Here is a 23,069-nt window from a genome sequence, read left to right as displayed (position 1 = left end):
CGAGCGTGTGTTGAGCAGGATGCATTGTAGGTTGTTGGGGTCGAATATCTGTGGTGTGATCGTAGCGGAGTTGCAGACGGAGCCGTAGTATTTGCAGGAGTTGCATGCGAAAGGTCCATGGATGTGTCCAGGAACAGCTTGGAAGCAGTTGGGGGAGCGGCCGGGGTTAAGGGCTAGGAGGCTGGTGGCATCGTAAGAGATGCGGGAGGGGTGGAGGGTGCAAGGGGCAGGGGGTCTGGCGCTGGGCGCGGTCCAGGCGCGGACGGGCGTAGACGGGCTTACCTTTGGCGCACCTTCGGCGCGAATGGGGCGCGATCGCTGCGCGTAAACGCTGCACGCGGGAACAACTGTCATATATGGATAGTGGAGGGGGAGGGGCGAGGGCGGCTCAGCTGGGAGGCGGGGCGGGCTCACGAGGGCGACAACAACAAACAAAATGGAGGCGGAGGGGGGAGCACAGCGGAGCGTTAGGGGCAGACGCGCAAACCGAGTAAAAACAACAGTAATGAATAATAAATGTGCAAATGAAGCAAAGCGGCAGTAACTCTATATGTTAATAGTTCAATGTCACATAATACTACCTTTATTTGAAAAATTGTTCTATAAAATTACTGATAGCGCGTGCTAATGAATTGATCTGACTGTTATATATGTAGTCAGCTAACCACTTCTGTTTCTGAAGGTGTGAGTTATGTTCAGTTAGTTCTTAGACACGGTGTGTCTTGTTCCATTATATATTCTGTCATTATTCATCAAGATTATTTAGAAAAAAACAATATAGATTATGATTGTAATACCAAAAGAATTACCTGTGCTTGGAAATTCTGAATCAACTGATTATTTTACAGGCACTATATCATTTTATAGTACTAATACTAACACTATGAATTCAAAGGATGAATGTAAATTTTGTGAAGTTCAGCATGTATATATTAGAAAATACAATAGAAAGAGATCAAAGGAAAGATTGGGAAGAGCAGAGGAAATGAAATCTAATTTGAAAGAAGAAATAGTGATAGAAAATTCACAGATACATCCAAGTTTTAAAATTTGGATGGAGAAAGAATAACATTTGTGAGTAACATGAATAAAACAAAATGAGTATAAACATAGAAAGTAGTAATCAATATATTGATACCATTACTAAATTATGAAGGAGATTTATCCTATGGAAGAATGTGTGTGGGAAAAAATTAATGCATGATTTGGTGATTTTGAAAAAGGGTTGATAATACAAATACTAATAATTGTAACAATAACATTAATAATATTAATCACAAAGGAGTGTCATACTGATTTTTAATGTTTTAAAAAACATTTGCATTGGAATCTTAGGTATTAACTACAGGAAGAAGAAAAGATCAACTGTACAAATGAAGAAGGAAATTGTGCTTGTTGAGATAAAATCAAGAGCTTATGATGACCTAACAGACATACAAAAGAAGTTGACAAAATCAAGAATAATGGAGGAAATTCTATAGTAGTGTAGTGTGATAATCGTTTTGTAAATTTATCACAGGCAGTATTTTAGGAGAGTTTTATTAATTGGAAACTCATGCTTAAATTTAAATTTGTCTCTAATAGCATTGCTAGGCCGCAGTCAGATGAACTCATAGCTATTCATTTTGCAGAATAATAGTGGAACTCAGTTTTATGTGAGCAAGCCTTTGCCTTTCTCTGTATGCTTTTGTATTTTTGCATTTTAGGGAAACCATTTGAGATGAGGCATCAAGGGTGGTGTCTCTAATGTAATATTTGAGTTCCTTCGAAAATGCAACGAGCAAGTTGTTCCTCTCTTTTTTAACTGTTCAAGGTTGCCTGGCAGTTTTATGTGTATGTCATTCCTTAGCTGAATGAGCCATTGTACTACTGTCTTATATACAATTTCTATATGTTTCCTTGTTTGATTGACCTGACCAATGAAATGCATTAGGAAGTAGGAGTCTCTAAAAGTATCTTGCTTACCAGAATATTGATTGGTTTACATGTTTGCAACATAGGTACTACAGCAGCCGATGTCTTATCACACAATGTGAGTGGCTTCTGTACCCTGACACCTCATTAAAGCTGCTTTCTTTTAAAGAGATCAAAGTTCTTTCTGGGTTTCCTTAGAAGGCAGACTCTGTGCTAGTGTGTTTATTGATTTCCTGCCTTCCCCAACTTCAATGAACCCTTAAGGTATCCCAGGCGTCCATAGCAAACAGAAGACTTTGACAAGGGCATTGCTAGTTTTTGCCGATCAGGGCCTGGAAGGGCTTTAGACCAGGACCCCTGTTCCAGTGAAATCTATGAGATAAGATTATAATCATATGCCTCACCTAGCACCTCATGTTGCCATTCCTTATGATAACACCTAGATGTGCACAAGGCAGACACTCAAATAACATTCACACAACACATAGACCCAACCTAATACATTTTCCACTAACTATGACACACTCCTAAACTACAGAACATAAATTTCAACTTATACTCATTAAAGCTTGCTCTAGAGTACTCCACAAACCAGACATTGAAAACTTTATCACCTATCACAAGCTTGACACCCTCTTCATCACATACACATTGTCACCCTCGCATCTTTAAAAAAAACAATTGGCGGGGGAAACTATGTGAATATCCTTGCCCATTTACAACACACAAGAGCAAGCCATAGCCTTCAGCACCATGGTATTCTAACGACCTTGCTAACAATAAATTATCCATCCTCAGACAGGAAATAAAATGTAAGAAAAATTAGCTCCCAAGAAACTCATGATAGCAAATGTCCACTGTGCAACATGCAGATAGCTCATCACACCAGCTAAAGCACAGTACTATGCCATCACCATCAATGAAGTCACCAACTGAAGCAGAACACTGTTCAACACTATCAAACTCTGCATAAACCTACTGCTAGAACCTGGACGGCTGTGAGCTGCAATGCTCACTGAATGCCAAATCACTTAGAGTCTATTCTTCATTCCACAGAAAAGTGCAATGCACTCAAACTCTTCTTCAGTGAAAAAAAAAATACAGACGATCCAACAGCGAACTGGCAATACCAAGCATGCTTCATTTCTTACACCCACCCCCTTCCATAGCATCCTGCAATGGACAGCCTTCATAGCGCAATCCCTCCCAGATCTGACTGACATGCTCAACTTCTTTAACCCCTTCCATGCTCATGACGGAACGGTTCCGTCATGAGCGTAAGGTTGCCTGTGCTTATGACGGAACCGTTCAGTCATGGTTCCATAGGCCCAATGGAACGTTCAGCACCGGAGCAAAGTCCGCGCAGCACAGAAGGGGTTAAAGCCAATTCTTATGAAGAAGAGGCCTTACCATTGTCCTTAATCAATGCTCTTTCTGGGAATACTCTCTTAACCGTATTTATCATAGCCAATGCCTCTCAAACTCAAGGCATCTTCCCAGAAGATCTCAAAACTGGTCAGATCCTCCCACTCCTAAAAAACCCTACACCAGACCTTAACAACCTCATCAACTACCCCTCATCACTCACCTACCATTCATCTGCAGTATTACTGATGAAGCAGTCTGTGTTCAAATCTAAGATCACATCAATGCTAACCATGTCCTGCATGGCCAGCAGTCGGGCTTCAGATCATGCTGTAGCATGACGGCCATTAACTTGCACATTGTAGAAAATGTCCTATGATCCTCTTGATCATAGATGAAGATAAACCCTGCCTCCTGACATTAATGGGCCTCACAGCTGCTTCTGACATAGTCGGCCATCCCACCCTCATATGTTGCAAATGGAATTTACTGGGAATATCCTTCACTGGTTCTCCTCCCACCTTTCCAACTGACATCTTTTTGTTCCAATGGGTACCACAAATGTCACAAAAGATCGCTATCACATGTGGCAAACCCAAGGGTTCCATACAGTCTCCTATAAAATTCAACACTTACTTGGAGCTGCTTGCTGATCTACTCATAGATAACGGCATCAGGATTCACCAAAATGCTGATGATACACACCTCTGCTTGAAAGTCTCCTACGCTTCAGGCATCCAACTCAACAAACACTGTTTGCACCTCATCCAGACATGGACACCCAGTGCTTTCCTGAAGCTCAACCCAACCAAGACAGAATTCCTAATATTTGTATAAGACAAAAAACAAGATTCAGTACAGCCCTAGCTCAATGAAATTGTTGCTTGAACATGAAATACCTTGAAAACACAAGAGGCATTTGGCAAAACAGGAACAGTTTGTTTAATTAAACAATGCGGCCAGGAGCACAGTCACAGGCATCGGGTCTGAGGACTGTCTGAATTTACAATCTGTCTAACATAGACTTTTATACAGTTCGATGAATGCATTATAATGTTTCAGGCAATCCTCTTTTGGTAAGGAATGTGTACCTCTGTCTTTGGAGCCCTAAATTAAGATATTAGATGAGAAATCCAGGTGGCCTCTACCTTGTGGGTACACAATATGGTCAGTAGGTAATATGTCCAGATGTCTGGAATAGGGAGTGTGTGATCGCTGTATGTGCCATGTCTGGATTGGTTAAGTGTTCCTAACTTCATTTGGCATCTGACTTAATGGAAACACAAGCACCCCTCTGGCCTTTTTTAATTTATTGGGGCCAATCTCCCTGGACCATTGTGGTGTTGCAGCACCTATCTGTGGGATCAAACTGGGTTTTACTGTTTGTATGTTTGTCTCCTGGCTACGTGCTACCCCACCTGTGATCTGTCAATCAGTGACCTCGCCATGAGTCTCAGGGCCTGCCTAACTATGCATTTGTGAGTCGGGGTTGATGTGGAGTTCACAACGGGCGAATTAGTTCATAAAGTTGCGATTTCATTTTTATACTTGAGTGTATCATTATTCACATTGACATCAACTTTTTCAATATTAACAAAACAACCTTGACTGCTTTGGGCTGCAATGCTCAATGAATGCCAAAATCACTTGGCGTCACTCTGGACAACAAACTCTCCCTCAAGAAGCACATTGCCAAAAAACAAAGAGGGTCTGATAGCATTTCACCCTCTTCTAAAGAAAATCAAACTGTTTCTTCCAGACTTCAGAACTACTGTTCAATGCCTTGTACTCTTACACTCTTTCATTTGGAAGATGGTAATGCTGTATTCCAGGGACTTACAGACTCCACACTAGCACCCATTAGGGGAATCCTACAAGCTGCATCATGTTTCACCCAGGGCCTGAAGAAATACAATCACATCACCCCCATCATGATGGAACCCTCCTATGGCTCCCCTTGGCAGCCTCCACCATCTTCAAAACCAGCTGCAACATTTACGAAGCCAATATTACCGGCACCCCCATTCATCTTGCAGACAAGCTCACCATCTCTGGTAATTCTTGGTATATCTCCAGCCAGGACACCATCAGACTAAAAAGTGTACAAAAATGAAAACAGGACAGCAAGCTTTTTCCATCTATGCACTCATAATCTGAAATAACAGCACCATACCCTTCAGGTCTGCATAAACACTGTACCAATTTAGGAATGACTCACCTCTATAAAGAGCACTACATAGCAATGTATTAACTGTCCACAATGCAACCTCCTCTCCTATTGCTCACTGAATTTAAGCTTACCTGTGATAATGTACAGCACTAAACTGCTTTTTGGCTAGATTAGGACTATGGAAATACTATATATATACATACATATTGTTGTAGAGTTGGAGCAATAGTGACACCTGTTCTCAGCTACTGCATACTGCTCTCATTTTGTAGACATTTTGGTTCTTTCACAGATGCCCTTAAAGGCTCGCCTGGGGTAGCAACCAAGATCCCTGGCATGTTATTAGCTATCTCCCTGTCTTCGTGGTTAGGAATGCTGCATAAGGAAGAAGTTAGACAGATCCTGTGGAGCGCAGCTTACATTTTTTCCACACCATGCTGTTCCCAATTCCTCAGATGCAAATAGAAGGTTGTTGAGTGGCTAAGGTGGGGCAAGGTGTCAACCCTGTCATATCAAAGGGTGTGTGATTTCACTTACACTATCCCTTTCAGTTTAGTGAATTAATGTCCATAGCTTGATCATCCTGTACATGTGTACAAGGTCACATATGCATGCAAGACCTGTTTCTTTCGATACTCTTACCTCCCTCCGGCACCTTCTTAAGGGCAGTGATATAAACCTGAGCTCATTCAATCTCAGGGCCTGTTGTTGATCTACCTGGAAACTGTGTGATATTGGTGGAAGAGTACAGTCAATGTGATCCTGTTTCCACCAAGATTTATTGCATGGATATGAGGAGGCAACATCACCGCGCTGGCACTATTGCCTGTGGTGTGCAGAGGCAGTCTGTTAAGAAAGAATAAATAGAACATATTCAAGACCACCACTCCAAAGATTTAACATATGTGATGTTAAAGGAAGGTGCACAAGCACATACTCAAGCAGAGTGCCCGATGAAAGAACTGATATGCATGCCAATTAAGAGCATCAGCAGGGACAGCACGAGAAAATGCCTTGTGCGCATGTACAAAGTATGTGGTATGCCAATGCAGACCTCTAACCTCTCTCTGCAAATTCTCATTTCAGGCTGTTGTGCCTGGTGAAATGGGTAGAACACAAAATGAGCAAGCCTGTCATGGGACCCACTGATTAATGTAATAGGCATGTGTTGTATCTTGTAAATCTCTCCACTCTTATACATGCTTAGGCACAGCAACCCAAGGCAAGATAAGAACACCATTCTGGCAGCACACCAAAATGCTCCCCACATATGCCACACTGCAATCTAATATTCAAGCAACCAAGCACTCGCTTCTACTGAGGCAATTCAGCACCCTGTCCTGTGGATCAAAAATGCTATATAATTGCAACCACAACATGAAGGGACACCATGTTTGAATTGAAACCCAAGGCACCTTTCTGTTAATTTCCAGTCTGTGCCTGATCTAATTCTTTATTTCTTTATGTTTTAAGTTTATAGAGGGCGTTATTACCAAATGAGGCATTACAGTGAAAAGCCAAGTCTTTAAGGCCATTCGGAATTGGAGATGGCTGGGTTACTCAATGAGTGAATGTACATAAGAAAAGAATTCCTGGTCTTGGAAGTCTGATTGGAGAAAGATTGGCCACCCTTCTGGCCTCCGTGATCCTATGGACTGTAAGAGTGAAATAATTGGTAGAGCGAAGCAATTTAGAAGGTTGATGGAATTGAAGAAGGCCGGCTAGGGATTCTGGGCCAGAACTATGAGGTGTTTTATGATCAATGCATAAACATTTGAATACAGATTTCTTTCACTAGACAGCCAATGCAGAGTATGTGATGTGGCAAATTAGGCAGAAGTCTCGATGCACCGTTTTTGATGAGCTGCAGTCGGTGGTTGAGGCATTTTCACAAACCAAGATATAAACGGTTACAATAAACAAGTCTGGATCTGACTGTGGCTTGAATAGCACTAAAATATGTATCATTTGATAGCAATGGCAAATCCTTGCTCAATGTTTTTACTCCTTTAAATAGTGGACATTGTCGTTGAGCTATAAGCTGCACAAAAAGTGAATAATTGAAAATTACATCTAGAGCGTAAGGAAAGCTAGCTGGTGTGTGTGTGTGTGTGTGGGGGGGGGGTTGGGGGGGTCAGTTGTCCATCTCACAAGGCCACCAGTTATTTGACCAGTATGAGAGAGCCAGTCTAAAAAACAGAATATCTGTCTTATTGGAATTACTCTCAGGGTGGTTGTTGCTATTCTACTTAGCGAGAATAAGTATGCAATTCTGAAAGTTAAACCATAAATAATTCTGATTTGCATCAAATAAATTAGGTGCTACGTATATGTTCAATAGGGTAGGACTGAACAAGGAGCACTGAGGAACCTCACAGGTAACAACTCAGTATGGTGAATGGAGGAAAGTAAAACTGCCTTCATAATATCTGGCAAAAATCTATGCTCTGGTTTCTTCCTCGGGGTTTGCACCTACCCCCTACATTGCAGGTTATAAATGCTTGCCTACCACTTTCTTCAAAATACAGGGGAACCACTTCCCTTAGGAAACAGGAGTTGGAGAAGGAAAGCCTAGTTTAAAGGCTTTGGCATCAGAAAGAAAAGCTGTGTTGATGCATTGTCAGGGATCTGACAGGCAACCATTATTTGGCATCTCAGTCGGTGTAGGCCTAGCTGACTGAGACCTGAATGGAAGACAATTCCATGTGAAAGGCTGTCCAGAAACCACAGGGTCCTGCAGCCCATTGGACGATGACCAAATCTGCATCTTGATAAATTTCAGTTTGTGCCCGAGAATACTGAACAATTGCACCTGATGGCGAGCCCACATCACCAACTCAACCTATTGTTTGGACACCTGACCCACTGGCTATTAGTGAGCACAATTGACCTAATGATGCACAGGATGACAGGATGGTAGCCGGAGGAAGACCCTATCTTGATTTTGTAGCAGCCAGTATCACCCATTCCTGTTTCCAAAAGGAGCTGTAAGAGTTTCCCCCTTTCACCTTACATATCTGGGTGTTTATTGTTGGATTAGACTGGTCAGGTTGAGTCCTGTAACATCGGGATCATAGACCTGTGATGTATGATATCCTAACTATTATTATTGGAATCACCATTTGTACCCCAATCCTAAAAATGGGAGTTTGACTTCGTCCTGCGTCTGCCATTGAGCCCAATGGGATTGACTGGCCCCATGGTTTCCCCTTCAACAGAGAACAAAATAAATTAACTTTTATGTGCAAATAATGCAAATATTGTTTTCCATCTACTTTTGGCTTTTGGTACTATAATTTTTCCAAACACTAAAATAATATTTGGGACCATAATGTCCCCAAAACGTGCATTTTCTTATTTAGGCAACGTTTCCAATATTTAATACAGACCTCTTCAGTTGATTTCATTTTGTGAATAACTGCATGGTATTGTTTGTGAATTCCAAATCTATTGTCACTAACTTGAGTCTCTCATGACAACTCCCCTATAATGTACAACACTTGAATTACTACTATGTTAAAGGGAGGGAGTAAGGACTAGCCCACTCAGTGCACTAGCACAATTTGACACAGCTTGTGTCCATCCCTTCCCCCTATAATGGCAGTGCATACCCTAGTGAACTTAAAAGTCAACACATAGTTTAAGTAACAATAGCAAATGGAGTGGAGATCCAAATCCTGTTTCAATAAGTTGAAAGAGGCTCCCCAAAACTGATGTACAAATGTCTGTGTGCACTCTAGGTAACAGTGATTATCTGAACTGGCAGGCACCTCTTCTGATCCTGGACTTTCTGGACTTTGGCCACTCGGAGGCCAAGTACGTCTGGCAATGAGGCATCTGCCCTAAACAGGGTTGGTTCCAATCACTCTTAGCACAACCTTAGAACACCTATTCTCTACAATTTGGAAATCAATTCTGGGTAAGAGCAATTCAGGAAGAGGTAGGACTAGGTCTTCCAGTGTTCCTCAAACAAGCAGGGTTGCTTCTAGTTATCTGGAGTCAAAGGCTTCCTCTGGCTTCTTACTGGCTACTTCTGAAGTGCCATTAGCCTTCATGGCAAGATTTTGTAAAAGAAGGGCATTATATATATGTTAGGTTATCTAAGTACAATCCATAAAATGTTCCCTTGGTCTAAAAACCTACTTTTTTTCTACAGGCTGACGCAGTTCCTGTTTTAAGGGTATGTCCAGTGCTACTTTATATATACTTTACTTATATATAAAAGTCCAGTTTCACTTACCACAAACCAGTTCAGCTGAGCCTACTTTAAAGGCATTTAATCTTCTGCTGGCCCTTCCACGTGATGCTACACAGAGTAGAGTAGGTAGAGTCTGGAATTAAGTCTGGAATTAAACCCTTCCTGAAACAATGATGGCACGGGTATTCACTAGTACATTAGAAGACAGCAAGCGTTGTCACCCCAGCCTTTCTTACTGGGCATTGTGAGTATTTCCTATCAAATACAAGGATTCTAACAGTGTATGTGAAGTTTTGCTAAGTGGCCTGAACAGATGGGCAGTCATTAGGTCAAACGTGTGAATGCGTAAACATTATTTTAAACTGGTCCAGTTATACAACATTCAATTTCTCATAAGCACTACAAGAACAAGTTGACTAATGACTTACAGAAAATATTTCATCCTTTCACGCCAATATGATATTCTATTTTATTGTATTTTATCCTTATGAAACAGGAGTACTGCAGCACAACTGTTAGGGATTGAGAAAGCGCTCTGAAATGCATGACATATATTATGAAGTGTGGAAAAATGATCATGCTTAATTTCTAACTGACCCAAATGGAACAGGCAGGGTGGTGTTGCCTTACAATACGGTACTGATATCTTACTATGTTCCAGTGGAAGTGTGAGGGTCTGAGAAGCAGTCAAATCAATGTTACAATAGTAGAGACTGCATTTAATAAAAGGTGTCCAGTTTTACCACCAAATATGTGTTTGGGAGTGTTTCAACAGGTCTCTTTCAACACAAGATGTCAAGAACCCAGAAGTTCGAAACAAAGAATTAAAGTGAAATGTACACTAAGCAGATCAATTTCTTACACCTCTCGCTCGATTTCTCTTCTGTCTGTTCAACTTTCCCCCATTTTGAGCTTTTCTTATTATTTTTGCATCTCTTTCCTTATATCTTCTATTTGAATACTGCTACATTCTTATCATCTCATCCTAAAAAGCATCACACGAGGGAGAGTTTATTGTAGAATTTAAGGGAGTTACTAAGGCCACAGAAGCTCACCATGTTATGTTATATTGATCTATGTAGTGCTCTAATCACCCGAAGGGCTATCCAGGCGTTTGGATCGGTATGTAGGTTTGTGGTCCTCAATGTGTTTATATGAAGAATCAGGTCTTCAGCATCTTGAGGAATTCAGGAAGTCAGGAGGAGGCTCTGATGTGTTGAGGAAGGTTGTTTCATGTCTTGGATGCTATGTGAGAGAATAAGGGACCTCCAGTTTTGCTTTTGCGGATGCAGGAATGTGGATTAGTGAGAGTGAGGCAGAGCATAGTTGTCTGCTGGGTTGGTGAAAGTGTAAGTGGATGTTCAGGTATTCTGGTTGTGTGTTGTGTAGGGCTTTTTAGTTGTGGATGAGAAGTTTGAATGGGCTCGACTTGTACCATGACCTGTGGATTTAAAAGAATATGTGATGTGAGAGATAAAGTTGCGCAACTACATTTCTCTCAAATTCAAAGCATTGCTTTTACAACTGCTTTAACAGAACACCTGTGTGGATAGAAATCAACAACGTAGATGTGCTTCTGATGAGTTTTAGCTTTTGAGCTATTGAAAGGGAGTTAAACCCAACTTAAAAATACGCAGTATGCTCCAGGAGCTCACAATGCAAATACTTTTCTCTAATGTTCTACATAATTCAAGATAGAATGGTTTTATAAATCAATGAAAATGTATGTTCAGCAAAAAATACACTGAGGAGGTGATAATTGATTCATGCATTTATTTTAAAGTATACATTGCAACTCTATCCATTTTCACAATGTCACAAACCTAATATCGAGATGGAACTTGATTGTACAGTTTTAAGGATGTTTAATTGAAGAGATGCATGTGGAATGCCTACGTGGTACAACATGCAATAATGGATTACGGCTTTTATTTTCTGGATTCCTCGTCACGTTCTCTTCCTAGAAACTGGCTGAGTTACTTTCTCTGCTTTTGTCCCATGTCTTTCCCTTGGCACCTTCCTTCATGTCCCTGTCCTCGGCCCTCTTCAAGACTCTTTCCTTCTTTTCCATGTTCTTGACCCTCTCCCTTGTCCTCTGCTTGGCCCTTTCCTAGTTTGTCTCCATAGCCTTGCCGCTGGTCTTGTCCCATTCCACCTCCAAGGTGTTTATCTTCAGCTTTTCCCTGAGGATAACCTTGGTCTTTTCCCTGGTCTTTTTCATGTCCATATCCCTCGTCTTTTCCCTGGTTATATCTTTCACCTTTTCCTTGACCGGGTCCCTGTGCTACTCCATAGCATGTTTCTTCAACTCTTTGTTTCCCATGTTCCTGACCATGACCTTGTCCTGCTCCATAATCTTTTTCCTTGCCAGGAGTGATTCCTTGCCCTTGTTGTTGGCCATGACCCCTCTCTTGTCCTTTGTCTTGTCCTTGGTCTTGCTTTCGTCCGGAGAGGTCTGTTTGAACTCCGCAGGTTCCTTCACTTTCTTTTCCCTAGTGAGAAGAGATAGAAAATAATATGGAGAGATGGTCAGTTTATGGTTAACAAAATTAATCAAATTCTGTTAAGTGTAAAGCACAGTCATTTAACAAATAGAAGCATCCACAATACACATGCACAATGCACACAGTCCTCATGTTTATTGGGTGATCAGTGAAGCAATGAGATGCATAATACAAAACCTTCAAAGAACAAGCATACATGTCTCATTTGAACCACCACAATTTCTGTATATTTCAGCAGTTCTAGTGAAGGATTCTCAGAGCCTTATTCAAAATTATATTTTCCCACTGTGAGGCTCTGTCTCCTGTGGAAAAAAATCCATTTGTAAAGTCTCTTGGTCTAATCCGGCATCCTCATATTGCATCTTGTGATGGCACAGTAATGCAACCACTCCTACTTATCTTAATGTAATATTGGCCCTTGATTTGGGAACGGTAACAGCATGTAAAAGAATGCAATTTTCATACAAATACACGCAGCGTATGAGCACGTAAATAACATGAAAAATGTTTTCCATTTCTTTAAATTTTGGATTATCATGAACAGTTTAGACCATTTTTAGTACAGCAACTATTTTCAAAGATTTGTATCACCAAACATTTTGCCATTGATTACGCAATTGATGACATCGTCAATGAGATCAGAAGTCACATATGGCAATATAGATCTCGGCAGATCATCAATTAATGCTGTGTCCTCAATTCTGCTCTGGTTTTACTCACAAGGGTGCAGGAGGGAGAAGCCATATCTTGTTATTCATTCTAACAACACAATAAATAATAAAAATGAACTGGAAATGGTTACATCTACTTTATGTTATTTCCTAATTTTCATTTATTTAGAAGCTAAGCATAATAGAGTTTCCTGTTTATACATTTCCATTGGAAGAATATTATGAATGTTACTTAAAAGTACTAAAAAGGCAAAGTGTGATAGATATTAAAAACCCCCCTAAAAACTTTGTTTAGGACCTTATTGTTAACATTGGCATAAACATGTAATATTTGATAATTCACTAAGGTTTCCAGGAGTACATATGTGAGGCTTGGCTGTCTGAGGTTGAACCCAGAACCACCAGAGTGACTACAAGGGCTAGTTGGCTGGCCTCCTGACCAGAGCGTTGGTTGTCCCAGGTGCAGGACTTCCATCGCAGCCCACAGCCTCATCAGAAGCACCACTGCATGACACTTCTTTAAGACAGTCCTTCAAATTGCAAGTTTTTTTTCAACAGCTCCTTCAGAACCAGCCAGTGCATAATGTATCATCAACGCAGGACTTCGCATCACAGGCCACAAGGGCCTCCAGCACACCATAATGTGTAAATGTAGCACATTTCATGAAAAATGTGACTGGACGTTTGGCTGCTTTGCATGAGTTCAAAGTCTATGGAAAAATGCGTTGGTGTCCTAACCCTTGTTGGGACCCCCTTTTACACCCTTTTATCTTTGCTTTTCCATGACCAGTCACCTCAAGACCTTCCATCGTCCTCCAATGTAGAAAACATAATAGTTTTGTGGAGTCAATTGGACACATATTTATGAATATTGAAAAATCGGAGGAAATCCCATTTCTGGTAACCTTAACCATAACGACAGAGTGGCTACTGTTACACTGTATATATATCATTTAAAAAATCCTGGGACTGTACAGACACCTCACCAACATCTAGTTTAAGAGATAGAAAAGCAGCTTGCAGCCCTCCTGCTGTCTATGCCAAGGCAAAGGAGAGGTGTGGTGCAGCAGCCAGGGCAGCTGACTATGGAGCGCAGGGCTCACAGTTCGATCCCAGGTGGCAGCTCAGAACTATGTGACTCTGGGCAATAGCTCACTTAATCTCCCTGATGGCCTCCAGCACCTTGAGATCCTATGGGGTAAGTTGTTCAAGCTTTTCAAATACCGGATTTAAGGCAGGCTCTGTAGCACTTCACCATTTGATTGGGTGTGTCTGTGCTTCTTGGAACATCCTCATCCCCTCTGGGGCTAAGCTATATAATTCCTCTAAGCAGCAGAGTGAGAATTGCAAATATACAGGTGGCAACTAGTAAAGCAAAATGTGAGAGGCAATTTTGGATATACAATATTGCGTAGATGTTTATTGCTATTGTTTATATTGATCTGTTTGTGCATATTTGTATGGTTGGCATCTCTTGTATGTAAGGTTGGCATCTCTGCCATCTACTCCTCCTCTCATATCCAGTGGACATCCCTGGCATAGTTTGCCCATTCATTGCACAGGATAGGCATCCCTGACATCTGGTGGCCGCCTTATCAACTGGTGCTCTAACTTTGCATCTTCTGAGTGTTTTGAAGAGGACATCCCTAATAACTAGTGGCCACCAGTGGCTTATATTGAGTACCAGTGGCATCTGGCTGATATTTATGATATCAAGCGGGTACTCTTATTCTCTGATGGTATCCTTGACTGTAATTGGACATTCTTGACATCCTTAAGTCACCGTTTACATGTAATAGCTGCTTGTAGCCTCCGAATGTCACATCTCTACTAATGGCATCTGGTGGGTATTTTTAGCATTGGGTGTGTGTTAGACCATGCATCATTGGCATGGTTTTCCCTAATTCTTACCTTATGACTTATTGTTTTAGTTGACTTCGTTTTTTCTGGCATTAGGATCCTGTGCACTTTACAATTGATGACTAGTGCTAAAGTGCTTGAACTCTTTCCCTAAACATGGTTACATTGGCTTATCAACAATTGGCATCTCTAATTTACTGGGAAGTGCCTAGTAAAGTGCACTACATTTACCTAGGGCCTGTAAATTAAATGCTACTAGTGAGTCTGCAGCATTAGTTGTGCCACCCACCTAATTAGCCCTTTAAACATGTCTCAGGCCTACCACTGCAGAGCCTGTGTGTGCAGTTTCAAAATGCCATGTACACCTGGAAAGTTAAACCTCTTGCCAGGCCCAAACCTTCCATTTTAATACTTATACGTCACCACTACGGTTGGCCCTAGGCAGCCCAATGGCAGGGTGCAGTGTATTTAAAAAGTAGGACATGTACTTTTGAGTTTTACATGTCCTGGTAGTGAAACACCGTTAAAATCCTTTTTCACTGCTGCAAGGCCTATCTCTCACATAGGATAACATTGCGAATTGCTTATTCCATTGTATAAGTCTAATCTCCAATTCAGGAAGAAATAAGTCTCCTAAGTTTCACAATCACAATTTAAAATCACAACTTATGGTGAAGTAGGATTTTAATTCGCAATTCTGAAAATGACACTTTTAGAATGTTACCATGTTTTTTTGCTTTATCCATTTGATGCTTGCTGTCTGTCTATGATCACATGTATGGGGTGGATGACAGCTGGGCTTTGTGTATTCCACATAGACAGCCACACATAATGGTAGCTTAATTTTGACTTGATGGGCTATCCTAGCAGGGGGGAGTAAGGAGCTGGACCCAGACTCATTTATACCTGAATAGGCTATGTACTGTCCCCACATAAAGGGCTGCACACCTCTCTGTAGTGAGTATGTAGCCAGGGCAGAGAGGCAGGGCATATGTGCACTTCAAGGCATCTCTTTGAAGTTTACCAACTTGGGTTTAGGAAACTGGACCTCAGACACTACCACTTCTGTATACATCTGGATCTGTGGAAACTCTGCCATGAAGAAAGACTGCTGTGCTGCCGAAAAGACTTCCACATCGATAGACTGCTACTCTGAAGAAGATGGGGACTTGCTGTGCTGGCCTCCTGCCCCTTACATCGGAAGGAAGAACTGATACTGGAACCCATCTTCAACCAAGGACCCCAGAGTAACTCAAAGGGCTAGTCTGCTGGCCTCCTGATCTGAGCTTCAGGCACATCGCAGGCTCCCCACAGCCCCTGGACCTGTCTTCAATGAGCTCCTTACTCCCAAGAGGTGCCTCCAGGTCCTGAGCCCTTGGTGTGGCTCTCGATTCCTTTGAATCAAGCTTTTGAGCTCCTCACAACAGTGAGCGGGCCTGTTCGCATTGGAACCGTGCCTCTCGCACAATGAATCAGTGCGAGCTGCTGCAAGTTTATCTCTTCGCACAGCAAGCATTGTCCGTGGCCCTGGATCACTACGGCGAGGGTCCAGCGGACCCTTCTGTGACACCTGGCTGGCTCTTGGCTTCCCAATGACCATTGCCAGCAAAGCTCTCCTTGCTCCCAGGAAGGTTCTTCCCCACCAATGGCACTCTTGGCACAAAACTTGAGAAGGTAAACCTTCAGTGGGAGTGATCTGTGACTGTATTGTACCCGCGCTCCATCGCAATTGGCCTGAGCTTTTGGATTTGACCCGATCCAGCCCAACCAGATATCCCCGTTGGGTCTGTATGCTTTTTAACACTATTTTACAGTTAATTATTTAAAAATTCATAACTCCAGTTCCACCTATTGTATTTTTTTTGTTTTTCTAACCTGGTGTGGAATGCTTTTGTGTGATGTTTTAACAGTTTTACTGTTTGAAGTGTTGCACAAATACTTTACACATTGCTCTAAGGTTACGTCTGACTGATCTGTGCCAAGCTACCAGAGGGAGAGCACAGGTTCATTTAGGGACTGCTTGTCCCTTTCCCTCAGTGAGGTTGTGATTACTGTTTGACCAGGGATTATACCCCAGCCAACTAGGAACCCAATTTCTAACAATTGACAGCCTTGACATCCATCCGGCAGTGACACCTAAAATACTCGGGTTAATCACATTTCATAAACATCCCTGGTACGTGGCACTGTTGCTGGCTCCTGGAGGATATTCTTGGCATTTTGTGGCTATCCCTTGCTGTGGAAACTTTGCCTGGCTTCTGATGGACAACCATATGAGATGGAAAATCCTGCCTTGTAGTGGGCATACCTGGCATAGAACAGAGATCTCTAATATATAGTAGGCCCTTCTGGTACCCACACCTTAAATCTAGTGGACATCCCTGGTGACATCTTGTGGTAATACCTAACATCAAATGGGCATATGACGGGCATCCTTTTCTTCTTGAGGGGCATCCCTGGCATGTAGTGGCCCACCCGGCATGATCTGGTAACCCATGGGCAGGAGCGGCTGGATCTGTCTATTTGAAGCAGTGTTAAATGTGAATATTTGATGACAATACATGTAATGCTTATATGTGAGAGATTATTCAAGCTGAGGTGAGTGCACAGGCACAGCAACACAACTGAATTTGACTTTCCATGACATTGTGGAGAGCTCTGTGGGTGTTATCAAGAGGACTGAATGCTTGGAAGTCAACTGCTTTATATGCCGGCTGCCCGCAGGCCAAGTCTCACCAGTCTTCAATAGATGTGTGAGGGAGATCTTTGGTATCAGGGACACAGAGATTCAACAGAATTTACAACCTCCCAATTGAAAAGAGAGGTAACTTCACTTGTGGTTAGGTCAGATTGAAGCAATGCTTATCTGAATATATGAATGTTGTATTTGTTTTATGGACTTTTGATCAATAAGACCAATGTAAATGGTAATTTGCAGATTTAATAAAAATAGGTTGACATATACATATGAAGACATAGCAAACAAATTATCAAGAAAGACTTGATGGATTTGGTTTGGATAGCTTTTACAGTATTGAACATTGCAAGCACTTTACATAATTATATTTACCAGCAACCACTGTGGCAAACACTTTTGTAAACATTTTATAGAATCTTTTCTGAAACCTACATACATTGACTACTAAAAGATGCTAAGAGATCAATGGATATTTTTCTGATACAAATTCAAAGGATGACTTTATAATTCTGCCCCCCAAGGAAATTACCTAGGCAAGGCATGTTATGTAATGAATTTACTTTTTTAAAGTAAAGAGAGCTCCAACTGATATTATTTTATTTTATTTTATTATTTTAGGAGTTTTATATAGCGCTGGCACAACCCAGGGCTACCAGAGCGCTTTACAGCAAAACATATGCAAAAGAGTCCAATTTAGTATGATGAGATGAGGGCTTTCGTTAGGTCAGAGTGCAGGACTTTGGTTGAGAAGAAGAGGTCACATATCATCACTACGGATGTATGAGGCGTAAACCTGCTACAATGGTGTGACCAAGGGGACATATCCGCACTCCCAAATCAAAAACAAACAAAAGCCTAGTTGATTAAAGATTTTCAGCTGCTTCTCCCAAATCTGTGTTAATATTCTTTAATCTAAATGAATAAGATTTCAGAAGGGAATTGTAAAATCCATGGTCACTGATCAGTGGAGAAAAAATTGAGTCTTTCTTCTGGGTGTGGTGATCTTCCAGTGTTCCATTAGGGTGACCACCCCACTTCAGGTCATTACAGACACTGAGGCCTAGTCACAAACTGCATTTTATAGTATGTGTGGTAGCAATACAGTGGTACTACGCGTGTGCTACAAAAAGCTATTAACTTACATACGCTTCCTACGATACTAGACTTGCGCTTCTACCTCTCTGATCTTTGCTCAGTGGCAGAGATATCTGAACACATTAGCAAATGATTTAGAAATGATTGTGGGAGTGACAAGCAGGAATGGCTGTAACATGGGGAATATTTGCTCCTCAATGGAGCGATTTAGGCAGATAGATGCTAATACAAACACACCCACAATAGTGTGAGACAATTACCGTTCACAAACTTCACTTCTAGACTTACTAAACCACAAAAGGCCACAAAACAGATTAAATGTATTGAAGCCCACCCTTGGAGTAAGTGTGGTACCCCAAATGACCAATCACTGCTACTGCAACACACCCCTATGAAACTAATGGGGGCTGTGACTTAAAATAACAATCCATGGAAAATAATGTAAAAATAAATGATTTTGACATTTCAATAAAAAATATTTAGTGTTAAAAAATATACAAAATGGACAATTGAATATTTTATTATTTTAAAATATACCTTATTTAAAAAAACGTTCAATCTTATTTTGAAGCTTTTATTAAAATTAAAAAATAATTTACATTCGTTAAACATATTTTTTAATTAATTTCTTAAATATTATTAAAAATATTAAAGCTACTTAAGGTAGGATTTATTATTTTGGTTATCTTTAGAAAGTAAATAATGTACTTACAATATTTAATAAAAGTTTCTTTTGATGAGCTATGTCTTGTAACTTTGTATTTTATTTCGTTATAAATAATTGTTATAATTATTTTACATTTATAGTTTGCATATACTGAATTATTTTTGCTATCTTTCCTTAGGGATATCTTCTTACAGGTGGCAGAGAGCTCCATTTATGTAGGAGAATTTACTAATTGGCACTTTACTCTTGTAAAATCAGCATTAGATGGCTCCACTCCCTGATTTCAGAGGAAAGGAGACGCTCGAGTATACACTTAAGTGAAAGTCTGCAGCCGGAAGTTGTGTCAATAGCTACTCTCCTTTTGATTTATTTTGCACACTGTATGAGGAAGGTAAATGGCACCCTTTGCATCTGTAGGAGTGTTAATGATAGTAAACTAACTTCTGCCACCAAGTTTGCACCATCTAAAAAGTATAGAGTACAATGTCTTACCTGCTTCTGCTTTTGTGCTGCAAATCAAAAAGACAATGATGGATTGAATTAATAATTGAATAGATGTATTTGAACAAAATGCCATTTGTGCAACATGTTTGCATAATGCAGGGTTTCTTCTACTAATGGACAGTGTGACCTCTGCTCGGACATGATAGTAAAGTATTTCTAAAGAAATATTCATTTTTGTTATTGAAGAAAGGATCTTTTTATCAAAGAAAAGAAATATACTTTGGGAGTATGGATTCATCAAAGTGTGGAAAATAAAAAAAAATAGAGTGGGCTTAATAGCTTTCTTTTTACTCCTGGCATAAATATATGACTTTGTGAAAGTTGGCTTCTTTACTTGTCCTTGTCTACTGACGCTGCCTGTGGAACACACACACCTCCTCCCCTAGTTAGCATTTTCAGAAGTGGCAGAACATACTATTTTGTAAGTGACCTCTCCACATGCAAAACTGCTGCAACCTGGCCTTTGTTAATCGGGATTGAATTTTCCCTACAATTTTCCATTATTCTATGAATAAAAGTGACTTTCTAGTGAAATTGTTTTTGTTATCAGGTCATTTACATTGCTCACCATTGCTATTGGGGCGCATGAGTCTGGGAGAAACATTTGTTTTGACGAAGGACATCCAACATACTTGATCCATGTCAGATTTGTGAGCTGCTACCCACTGACTGCCTATATCTGTTAATTATATTTTATGCGAATGTTTCTTATATGTTTAGCCTGTAATTCTGATTCTGGATGCCAAACACTGCTGGTTTACACCTTCATATGATTCGGCAACCTTTGGAAAACCAAAAAGAAGATTACAAGAGACTGTAGCAGAGTGATTGGTGGTTGTGCTTTGTAAACACCCTTAAGTAAATACATCTGTGAGACACAGCTGGATTACGCAATGATGTGCAATCGGAATGTATAATGTGTAAATATTTTATTTCACCCTATGCGCCAGAAGAAATATGCTTTAGAGCCAATTACCTAATTTTTTAGTTGCTGACTTGATACTGTCTCATATATGTAGTTTTATTTAATAATTTTTATTTTGTAAATTAAGTTTGAGTTTATGTTGTGAGCGACAAGGACAAACATCTTTCCCTCTGTCCACTATGGAAGTTAAAACACATTCTGGAGTTATTTCTAAATCAAGACGTTTAGAAATGCTCAATTCATGACAATATATGAACTGTTCACCGACACCTATATTGTAAAGCACTCTTCATTCTATGAAACTTATCAACAAGTGATTAATAGCAAATTTATATTTCAAGTAAATTCCTAGTTTTTGAGCTTTTTGAAAAAATAAAATGCCAATTGATTTTTTTTATTATCACTAACCCTACTGGCTAGAAAGAGTCTCACCAGTGGGGCCAATCCACTTCCCTGTCAATGTGTGGACTATTTCAACAACTTTGACACTTATGACATCAAAATGGGTCAAATTGATTGTATTGAACACCTATTGGCCTTTTGCTCAGTTTGGCTCGAAGATCAATGATCGAATCTTTGATTGTGCTGCAATTTTGATTAATCTGCCTGTAAGCCTGCAACGATTCAAGAGTAAAATTAAAGTCCAGACAACTTGCTTCACATGAAGAACAGAAAATCTAGCTTGTGTATTCAAGCGCTCATATGATGAAGGGGCTCACCAGTATAAATGAACATTCATGTTGTTACTGCGTGAGCACAGTTCCACCTAACCCTTCATTACTACCCTGTTTCTAGGATTGTATTGCAGAATAATCACATTTAATTACATTATTGCTGTATTACCATAGTATAATGGTTATGAATTTATTTTGAGATTATTTTGAACACTTTGTTATATTTTTAATGTATCTATTTTGCATTGGTTTATTGTGGTGTGTCACTGATTTGGGCTGATGTGATTTATTTAAATTGCCAATAAACCTTTAACAACTTCAAAGAAAATAAAGGTTGAGATTGTCATGACAAGCAGAAATTAAGAGCAACAAGCACTTACAGTGGTCCATGACTTTCAAGGTTGTGGTTTGATGTCACCAAAGAAAAAACAAGGGTCTGTGAAGGAAAAAAAGTCCATCAGAGAAAGCAAAACAATGAACAGGAAACTTAATCTTTGAACTGTAGTGATCTATTAATCAGCAATAACATAACCCTGATGCAGCACAAGGGCTGTGGGCTTCTTTGTATCCTAATTCCTGACAGGAGCTGTGAACATACACTCATACTGCCGCAAAGAATTATGCATCTGGTAAGATTTAAATGGTGCCAACCTAGTTGCATTTGTTTGTTTTTACAGCCGAAAACACAATAGTGGAATGTCTCTTTCCTGTTTAATGCTTAGGTAGCATGTATTTACTAAGTGTATTTATTGATATTTGCAAAAATATGCAGAGACGTTTCAGTTTAGGTGCCAAATTAGAGGCTCAGAAATCAGAAAACCTTAATTATATTCCAGCAAATCATCCTAATCGGATTGTGTGAACCTGGACGGTCGCTGTATCTCACATTTTGTCTTCCTTTGTCTGGGTACAAGTGCCTTATACTTTTCCTAGGCGCCATACAACGGATGTGGGTTGGTGATGTCACTAGGACCCACACTCTTGAGCATGGAGATGTTAGCTAATGAGATGGAAAATAGGGAAAGACAATTTTGGAAAGTGTGGAGACCAGTACTTGGGTTTTGGACAGGGCGGCATTTGTGGAACATGTCAGAGGAGATGAAAAGCCCTTAGAATTAGATTGAGAGATGCCAAGGTGTAACAAGATAGGCCGCTAGGAGGCAGGGGGTGCTTTGGACGGTAATTTAGGTTCTATTCCTGAGGTCTAACATTGGATAAAAGAAATTACAATATTGTTAAAGTTAATAACTGTGGCAGCAATCTGACTGCTCCAGTTTTGAAATCTCTTTACCAGACAAATGGCAAAAAAAATTGCGCGAGCAGTTCCAAGCGCTTTTTTCCTTCTGGGCCAACGAAATTTCTTTTAATGAAACAAATGGAGTTGTCTAGTTTCTCCAGCGACGTTCATTTTCGTTTAGTATACACACAAAGTTCTAACTTAAAAAATCAACTTCAAAAATTCAGCTTGCACAGATAAATATATCGAAAACATGCTAACAAGTACTACTGATGCCTAAATTATGCATGTACCTACATATGTGCAATTGCATCAAGCCTTTGAAACATGCACCACCATCAGAGAGTTTCCACCGACAAAAACCACAGAGCTCATCTCTTACCTGAATGGACGGTCAGTCAAGAATCTGAAAGCTTTGCTGAGAGTTTGGTATTTATATACAGCGTTGGCTGTGGCTGTGCGCCCCTTGCGCAAGACCCCGCCCTATCAAAGGCAGTTTGAGTCATTAAATGCAGTCAGGTGGTGGCACAGCACATCAAGATAAGCCAGATATAAACGGTTAAATTAGTGCAATGGAGAATAATTGT

The 23,069-nt window shown here is 40.4% G+C and overlaps 1 protein-coding gene across 1 annotated transcript; it reads right to left on the bottom strand.

Moving 5' to 3' along the window:
* Window positions 1-11,405: 11,405 nt before the first annotated feature.
* LOC147689892 (uncharacterized) lies at window positions 11,406-21,676 on the bottom strand. Its single transcript, XM_086937393.1, has 3 exons — window positions 21,626-21,676; window positions 19,635-19,651; window positions 11,406-12,139 (listed from the first exon to the last, which is right to left on the bottom strand). Exons 1-3 carry the CDS (start codon window positions 21,633-21,635, stop codon window positions 11,624-11,626), a joined length of 543 nt encoding a protein of 180 aa, XP_086793519.1. The 5' UTR covers window positions 21,636-21,676; the 3' UTR covers window positions 11,406-11,623.
* Window positions 21,677-23,069: the final 1,393 nt, after the last annotated feature.

This window comes from Lissotriton vulgaris, chromosome 9, assembly GCF_964263255.1.
Source record: "Lissotriton vulgaris chromosome 9, aLisVul1.2, whole genome shotgun sequence".
NCBI classification, from domain to species: Eukaryota; Metazoa; Chordata; class Amphibia; order Caudata; family Salamandridae; genus Lissotriton; species Lissotriton vulgaris.
Note: the sequence above shows the minus strand (reverse complement) of the source record. Positions and strands in the feature narration are given on the sequence as shown.